A 9,919-nucleotide genomic window follows, 5' to 3' on the forward strand; every position below is an offset into this window, starting at 1 on the left:
TCCTGTGCGTACGTACAGATTGGTGTGCGCACGCACACATGCTAATTCTTCTTGTGCGCACATATGCACACTTCACTGTGTGTGCTTTTCCTTGATTTCTTCATGTGTTCTCCCTTCTACATGCTTTCTTCCACTTTTGCTTAGCCAATCTTGTCTAAATGACCTGAAATTACTCACAAAATATATCACGGTATCGAATGGTATAAAAGTGGAATTAAATTGCTCAATTTAAGTACAAAAATACATGTTTTCACATTTGAGTCTAAATTAGGGAGAAATCACAAAAGTATGCTATTTTGGTACTTAAGTGTGAGTTTATGTGATAAAATCCATCCAAATTGAGTCAAAATATATCATCAAATATGGACTCATCAACAAACACGATAAAAGAGGATAATTGGATTTAAAATGATAATTTAAATGAGTTAAGAATACTTCTCTTTGATGACCATCCGAAATGAGTAGTGCTCCCCCTCAATGTTAGCATTTCTCTCCCTTAATCATGGCTTTCTCTTGGAATATTACATAGAACAGCCAAAAAAAAAAACAATATAACAAGGCTATAATAACTAACAAACAATAACTAATAATAACACAGCAAATAAAATCAACACTTAATAAAACAAGTGTCACAAGTATTTCCAAGTCATCATTTTAATCCAAATATTTCTAAACCAATCCTAACATCCTTTTTCTTTTCTCTCCCTTTTGTCATCGAAAAAATGAAAGACCTGCAAAAAAATTGTTAGTGGCTAAACACAGACAATTTTCAAGTATCAAAGTAGTTAAGGGTTTAGAGTCATCCAAAATAAAATAAAAGAAGTCTAAGAAAATAGTCCAAGTCACAGTAGAGATGAGAAAGTCTAGGCATCAAAGTTTGATTCATCATAGGCTTCATCATCATCCTCATTATCAATAGTTATGAAGCCATCCTCAATCTCTTTCACATAGTGTAATACCCGGTCTAACCGAAATTTAGTAAATAATAAGTTAAATAGGAGCGAATATGGTTGGAAGATTTGGCAATTGGAATTTGATAATTTAAATATGATATTTGGATTCAGTGAATTTTTCCGAGTCGGAAAATATAGTTTTCTGCGTAAAAGTGCGCAGTGGAATTTTGACCGGCAGTAAATTTGGTAATTTTGGGTGAAATTATGTAGACGAGGTATATTTGGTTCGGTTGAGATATATTATGTGATCATATATGTGATTATGATTATTGATGCCTTGATGGTATGATGATGCATTAGAGATATGTATGTTGTGATATATGCTTGGGGAATGATTAAGGTTGATTTGTGGGTGAAATCACGTGATAGTGAGTATGATATTGATTACGTATAATGATGGTTGATTGGAAATGGTATTATTGGAAATTGGGATGAGGAAGGATGTATGATATGATATTGTGTTTGTTCTTTAGCCATTTGATTGAGAAGTGTTAAAATGGTTAGATGTGGTTTTGGGAATTTTTGGTAAAGTGTTAATGTGTGAGTTGAGGATGGCTTGATGTGGATTTTGGTACATTTTGATTGATTTCAAAAAGGGTTGAAATTAGCATGTTTTGGTTGATTTTGAAAAGAGTTGAAAACGGCTTGTTTTGAAAATGACACCTAGTGGTTTTGTATGAAAACATAGTTTTTGGGCATACTTTGACGGGACATAACTTGGAATACGGATCTCTATTTTGTGCCAAATCTATTTAGAAATGAAATTGGATCCGGGATGTCCATGCCGTTTGAAGAACGGGTGAAAAATGATTTAAAATGAGAAAGTTATGTCCGTCGGAAGATTGGGGGTTGAATCTGTAAATTCTGCAGCTTTTAACTTAGAAAATTTTTAGCAGAATGACCCTCCACGCGTAGGCGCACTTGGCGCGTACGCGTCGTTCTTCAAGAAGGCACTATCCATGCGTGCTCGTGGTGTGCGCGGGCGCGTCGATGCGCTGCACCAAATGCCCAGCTATTTTCCCGAGAGTTGTGCTAGAGTTGTGCCAGTTTTGTGCCTGGGGCGCAAAAGCACCCACGCGTACGCGTGGCTGACGCTTGCGCGTCGTTTGGCTATTTTTCAACCCGCGCGTCCGCGCGTATGACGCTTGCGCGTTGATGAGTTTTGTGGCCATCCACGCGTGCACGTACGCGTGGCCCTGTTTTCATGCCAAAGATGGTTTTTGAGTTTTTAAAGCCAAATCTCATACTTGGCACTTTTACCGTACTGGGAACCCATGGGCCCGGGGTTCTTATTCCGTATATATCTCTTTTTTTTTCAGATACAGGTCCAGGTGCTCAGAAGTGAGTTGTGGGTCGTCTGAGAGACGGCGAAGATCTTTATTTCGTCTACTTTGTGTTTTGATTAGAATCTCTCCACCTTTGTTTTGGAAAGTTTATATTATGTATTGAACTCTTTGAATTTGCCTATAGAGGCTCTCATGTTTCCTTCGGGAGAGATTAAGATATACTGTTGTCAACTAATTTCATAATGTACTCTAGCCGACCTAAACTTCGTGGGTCGCGACTAGTAGCTATTTACTTATGTTATATATATCTATCTGTTATCTATCTCTTAATCTCCTCTACGCCTTGTCCGTATATCGTTTTCGGCTTCACGGTTTATCTTTTGTTGTCGAAACGTGAGAGATACGTCTTCACAATTTTATTTCTACTCTTTTCAGGCTTCTCGATTAATACTCCTTTCGAAATTACCTATATTTATTTATTAAAAATCCACCTGAGAGTCGTACCACCGTAATATCATTGACTTATGACTCGAGCATAAGGATTTGAATATTAGGGTGTTACACATAGTTCCTGAGAATATGAATCCTACCTTTAGTTTTCTTAAGTGTATTTTCCTCCATAACTTCAGCCTTTTTGCGCTTAGCTCCATAGTTCATAAGAAGATCGGTCAAATTGACGAATTCTTGGATCACATTCTTCATTATTTCGGTCAGAATTCTAATCTTAGAAGAATGTGATTTACGAATCAGGGGATCATTATTATGGGATAGAACGTCAGTGTCTTCATCAGCGTTGCGGCGCTTAGTTGCTGTTCTTTTTATAGGTTCATCAAATCTAACGTGCCATCAACGAGTCCAGGTAGCATTACAATGAGTTAAAGAATCCTACTCATCATCTACCCATAATAATCTTATCTCGATCTATGAGACAAAATGCTAAACTAAAATATCAGAAAAATAAAAAAGGATGAATCTATAATGCCCAATGCAGTGTGCATTTTGAAAAACTTCTCTTCAATCAATGGTTTGGTGAAAATATCAGCCAATTGATCTTCTGATTTAATAAACTGAATATCTAAATTTCTATTTTGTACATGTTCTCTTATAGAATAAAATCGAACCTCAATTTGCTTTGTTCTTGAGTGCAACTCAGGATTTTTTAAAATATTTATAGCACTCATATTGTCACAAAATAATAGAATATTAGATGCTTTTAGTTTGTAATCAGCCAATTGAGTTTTCAATCATAATAATTGAGAGCAACAAGAAGAAGCTGCAATATACTCAGCTTCGACAGTGGACAAAGCCATTGTTGCTTGCTTCTTGCTTGCCCATACATTTAGTGATTTTCCAAGAAAGCAACACATGCCACTGGTGATTCTTCTATCAACTCTATCTCCAGCAAAATCTGCATCACAATAACCCACTAATTGAAAGGAATCAGTTTTGGAATACCATAAACCATAATTAGTGGTACCAAGCACATATCGGATGATCTTTTTCACATCAGACAAATGGAATTCCTTCGGCTTTGATTGAAAATATGAGCACACACCAACACTTTGAATGATATCAGGCCTTAAGGAAGTAAGATACATTAGAAAACCAATTATTCCCCTATATCTTGTCTCATCCACATCTCTAGCATGATCATCCTTGTCTAGCTTGATGTTGGGATGCATGGGGGTTCCCATTGGCTTGGCACATTCTAGCCCAAATTTCTTAACAAAAATTCTTTGGCATATTTTTCTTGATGTACAAAAATATCTTTTACAGTTTGCTTGATTTGCAAGTCTAGAAAGAAAGTAAGCTCTCCCATCATCTCATATCAAATTCACTTGTCATAAGCTTAGCAAAATCTGCACACAAAGCCTCATCAGTAGAACTAAATATGATATTATCAACATAAACTTGCGTAAGAATAAAATTATCATTGAAATTTTTAATAAATAGAGTGGTGTTAGTGGCTCATCTTTGAAAATTATTTTTCAATAAAAATAAGCTAAGCCTCTCATACCAAGCTCTAGGAGCTTGTCTCAAACCATATAAGGCTTTAGCTAGTTTGAAAACATAGTTAGGAAAGGTTTTGTTTTCAAATCCAGGAGGTTGAGTAACATAAACCTCTCTATCTATTATGCCATTGAGAAATGCACACTTTACGTCCATTTGGAATAGCTTGAAGCCGCAATAAGCCGTATAGGCTAAGAGCAATTTGATGGCTTCCATTCGAGCTACAGGTGCGAATGATTCATCAAAATCAATCCATTCCTCTTGATCATAGCCTTGAGTAACTAATCTTGCTTTGTTTAGGACAATGGTTCCGTCTTCACCCAATTTATTTTTGAAAATCTATTTTGTGCCCGTGACTTTCTTTCCATTTGAATGAGGCACTAGGTTCCAGACATGATTCTTCTTAAACTGCTGCAATTCCTCCTTCATAGCTGATACCCAAGATGGATCAGCAAGTGCTTCTTGGATATTTTGAGGTTCAATCTTTGAAATAAGAGTTATATTGTTGGATTCGGATCTTTTCAAAGATGATCTAGTTGACATTCCTTTGGAGGGATCACCAATTATGAATTCCTCTGAATAACTTTTCAGAAATTTACATTCTCTTGGCCTTTTGGTTTGGGTTGAAAATTCAGGTTCATCTTGATCCACAATTGCTTCAGCCTTAGGATTTTCAGCTTCAACAAGAGATAATTTCAAATTGTCTCCTGTAGAATTGAGATTTTCGTTGCTTGTTGATGCAATTCAAACAATAGGAATAATGTTAGATTCACAAAATGTGACATGCATGATCTCCTCAACTGTCTTAAAGTTCTTGTTATAAACTCTATAAGCTTTGCTATTTGTGGAATAATCAAGAAAGATACCTTCATGTGTTTTAAGATCAAATTTTTCCAAATTTTCTTTGATATTTAGTATAAAACACTTGCAACCAAACACACAAAAGTAATTGAGATTAGGAGGATGTCCTTTCCAAATTTCATAAGGGGTTTTCTTTAAAAAACTTTCTTATGAGTGTTCGATTTAAAACATAACATGCTGTATTTACAGCCTCAGCCCATAAGAATTTGGGAACCTCATATTCACACATAGCTCTTGCCATTTCTTGTAAACTTCTATTTTTTCTTTCCACAATACTATTTTATTCTGGTGTTCTTGGACAAGAGAAGTTGTGGAATATGCTATGTTCATCACAAAAAAAATTCAAAATGTTGGTTTTTAAATTTCTTTCCATGATTACTCCTAATTGAAATAATTTTTAAACTCTTTTCATTTTGAATCTTCTTGCTGAATTTTTCAAAAGCGGAAAATGATTCATGCTTATGAGTTAGAAAGAATACCCAACCAAACCTAGTGTAGTCATCCATAATAACCATTCCATAAATTTTTCCTCCAAGACTTTGAGTCCTAGTTGGTCCGAACAAATCAAGATGCAACAACTCTAATGATTTCTTAGTCGAGACATCTTCTTTTGGTTTAAAAGAAATTTTTGTTTGTTTACTCATTTGACAAGCATCACAAGTGATGTCTTTATCAAACTTAATGTTAGGAAGACCTTTTACTAAGCCTCTTGTAACAAGCTTAGAGATTTGGAACATGTTAGCAGGCCCTAATCTCTTATGTCACATCCATTTTTCATATTCTATTGAAGAGAAACATGTCACATTTTGAACCTTGAGATCATCTAATGTGAGATCATAAACATTGTCACTTCTTTTTGCAATAAATAAAATAGCCCCTGTTTTCTCATAAATAACCCTACAATCTAATTTCTTAAAGGTTAATGCATATCCAAGGTCACATAATTTACTTATACTCAATAGATTATGCTTTAATCCATATACTAAAAAGACACTATCAATGCAAGTAGAAAAATCTTTGCCAATCTTACCAATGGCAATTATTTTACCTTTATTATTATCTCCGAAAGTGACAAATCCTCCATCATACTTATTGAGTTTGATGAAGAAGGTCTCCTTTTTCGGTCATATGCCTTGAACACCCACTATCAAGATACCACATGTTCGATTTCTTCTTGGATGTAACGCAAACCTGCATGTTCTTCAACTAACCTTAGGTATTCAAATATATTTGAATCCTCTTATGTAAAATCTTTTTGGTTGTCCAAGAGCATTATAATCATGGACAACTTTATACAATTTATTATCATTACCAAAAGACCTTAAAAAAATGAAACATTGTTGAGGATCATAACCATTTCTATTGCACTTATAGCAATGGTTCTTGTTTATTGATTTTTGTGGCTTATTGAAAATTTTCGGCTTAACAATCTTGGAAGAGGGAGCTTCAAATTTTTTAAAATTTTGTTTGAAAACAGCTTTACTTTCCTCTTTGAATCCAAGTCTAGATTTTTCAAAACCGAATCTTTGACAAGCAAGTAATTTGTCAAGATTTTGTGAATCTTGAACAAAATTTTTGTCAAATCTTCATTAAGGTTATTAATTTTCTCATTCAACTTTTCATTTTCAGCAACCAAATCAGTGGAGGGAGTGACCAAATGCTTGAGTTTGAATTTGTTTAATTCAGCTCTGAAAGCATTGTTTTCTTCTTTTAAAGAATTTTCATCACAAACTTCGGTTACCTTTACTTTTTCTAACAAAGTTTCATTTTCATCTCTCAATACTTCATTATCTTTCTTGCATTTAACATATTTATCAAAGAGTTTCTTAGAGTTCACAGTAAAATCTTTGATAATATAGTGCAATTCATTAATAGATAAGTCAGAGAGATCTACCTCATCTATATCAGTGTGATCAACCATTAGGCATAGTTGAGCCTCTTGATCTGAATCTTCTTCATCTTCAGAATTAGTGTCATTTTTCAAGTCTTCCCATTTTGCCATCATCACTTTCTTTTTGTCCTTCTTTGTTTTTTAGCCTTTCTTCAATTGAGGACAATCGGACTTGAAGTGACCCGGTTCCTTGCAGTGGTGACAGGTAAACTTGGTTTGGTCCTTCTTGAAATCTTTGGATGTAGAACCTCCTTTGCCTTTGTTTTTGAATCTCAATAATCTTCTCATTTTTCTTGCAAAAGTACCATTTCTTCATTTGAGAAACTGTCATCAGATTCCTCTTCTTTGGCTATCATTCTTGATTTCAATGCTATACTTTTCTTTGTGTCATCTCTGTCTTAAGACATGTGAGTAGTTTCATAGGCTAGCAGCTTGCCTCTTATCTCATCATAAGTGATTTTTAACAAATCATTTTTTTTTCAGCGATGACTGTGATTTTTACTTTCCACTTCTTAGTAAGGCTCCTCAAGATCTTTCTTACCAATGTTTCTTTGGAATAGCTCTTCCCTAAGGCCTCCAGGTTATTGATGATTATTGAGAACCTTTCGAACATTTGATCGATGCTTTCATCCTCCTTCATGTTGAACATCTCATACTCCTTCATCAGCATATTAATCATGGTCTCTCTTACTTGCTTGGTTCCTGCATGGGTGAGTTTGAGCTTGTCCTAGATTTTTTTTGCCGTTTTACACCTTGAAATTTTTCTGTATTTTTTAAAACTGATAGCATAGTGCATTAGGTTGATTGTCTTAGCATTAAGTTCAACCTTCTTCTTTTCTTCCTCTATCCACTCATTGTCTTCCTTTGGCGCCACTTCTTCATTAGTATTTTGTTTTGTTGGAATGTTCGGTCCATTGACAATAATCTTCTAGATGTTGTAGTCGATTGACTGCAGAAAGATTCGCATTCTCTTTTTTCAGTATGAGTAGTTGCTACCGTTGAAGTAGGGAGGTCTATTGTTGGATTGCCCTTCAGTGAGTATGTACGCCATGATGTTAGGACCCATATTATTGACAATGGATCTTTACTCCAAGTTGTGAAGTTTGACTCCTTAAGACCTTGCTCTTGATATCAATTGATGGATTTGCTAGAACTTAAAAAGGGGGGTTGAATCAAGTTAACTTTAGAATTAAACTTTCTTTGGCTCTAGTTTCGTGGAAGCTAAATATGCAGGAAACTTTTTCGCTTTGTCTCATACACCAGATAGAAACAGAGAAGGGAAGTAGAGAAAGAGGCCAGCATGTATTCTGGTTCGGTTCTAGGTGCCATGAAACCTATGTCCAGTCTCCGCCACAACTATGGTGGAATTTTCACTATAATCAAACTAATTACAATCACCAATACTAATGAATTACAACCTAATTCATCTAGTATCCTTAACTAAGCTTTCTACCCCAAAACTCAGCTTCTCAAGTTCTATCTCAACTTGAAAGAAGAACCCTACCAGGTTCAACTCACCACCAAGTGCTGTCCCAACTTGGCAAGGGAAACTAATCCTAGTGCATAGAAACCAAATTACATAGAAACAATTTATTTGGCTTTTTCATGCATCTCTTGCTTATTCTCTCGTGACTTTTTCTACTCATATAATTAGCCTTTTTCTCAAATACAGAAAGATGACATTAGATAGTCATAACAAAAAAAAAAAAATCTAAAATGAAGCACAAATAGAAGAAAAAGAATTCAGCTCAAGTATGGTTCGATGATGCTCTTGAATTGCTCTCTTTTTCTTGTTTTCAAATGTTAAAGTGATGCCTCCTTTATATAATCATCTTGTTCTTCTCATTTGTTCTTCATTGCCTCTTCCAATACCTTGTACTAACAATCCGTTAGAGCAGTCACCATTGGCATGCAATTCTTTTTCCATTCTACTCCACTAACTCTGCTTGTTAAGGAGCTTCTCCACCTCTCTGCTGTTTGTGAAATTTCTCCACTATCTCTGCTGTCTTTGTGTTGCTTTGTTGCTCTTGCATGTTGTATTTTTCTCTTTCTTTTCTCTGAATGTTGATACTTTGATATTTTTGTGGTGATGTGTTGATGTCCTAGTGTCCCAACTGTCCTTGTTGTGTTGTTAATGTCCTTTTGTTCCAGCTGTCCTTCATTTTTCATAATGAAGACAAATGTCCTTTTATCATTTTATAAATGCAGAGCCTTTTTTCTTTGCATTTTGCTTAACGGTGCTTGTTAAAGGTATTGGACTTATACATTAATTTGAAACATTAAGAAATATTCAAGCAACATTGTTAGATTGAAAAATGAATAATGAACCTACATCAATAAAACACACATTAAATCATAATTAAACTTTTAACCCAATAAATATTTATCATCATAATTTATTTATCAAAATCAATCTTAACTCAACCGTTTTGATTTCTTTCTCTTTATGGTTAGCATAATTTTTTTCATTAAGATTGATTATTTCTAAAATCGTGTAATGTAATCAGTTGTCCATAAATCTGCTTATTGCTGTCTATAATTGTCAACATTATTATGTTTCCTTTTTCAATATAGATAACAGCAATTTCTTCTAATTTTTACACCAACTAAGCAATTATATTAGTTTTAAATTTAAATCTTTATAACATATTATGTCAAGCCATGAATCAATCAATTAATTAAATATTTTTTATCACAAATAATTGTAATACCATTTTTAGACTTAATAAATCTATTAGTATTGTCCGATGTTAAATCTGACGGCACATTTCTTATAATGAATGGTAATAGCAAAAAAAAAAAGATTTGATAATAAAATCTAAGGGTAATTAATTAACTTATTGTTAATAGAGTGGTGAGGCAGTGATGATTGTGAGGTCAAAGCGAGAACAAGATATATAAAACATGTGATACTTTGA

General features: G+C 34.3%; 1 protein-coding gene across 1 annotated transcript in view; it reads right to left on the bottom strand.

The window, feature by feature from the left end:
* Positions 9,292 to 9,919, bottom strand: part of LOC107610714 (NAC transcription factor 56) — an 8,189-nt gene continuing 7,561 nt past the window's right edge. The window contains exon 4 of the mRNA XM_016312721.2: positions 9,292 to 9,329. Coding sequence (XP_016168207.1) covers positions 9,292 to 9,329 — 38 coding nt within the window. The remainder of the gene's footprint in view (positions 9,330 to 9,919) is intronic.

This window comes from Arachis ipaensis, chromosome B08, assembly GCF_000816755.2.
Source record: "Arachis ipaensis cultivar K30076 chromosome B08, Araip1.1, whole genome shotgun sequence".
Classification (NCBI taxonomy): domain Eukaryota; kingdom Viridiplantae; phylum Streptophyta; class Magnoliopsida; order Fabales; family Fabaceae; genus Arachis; species Arachis ipaensis.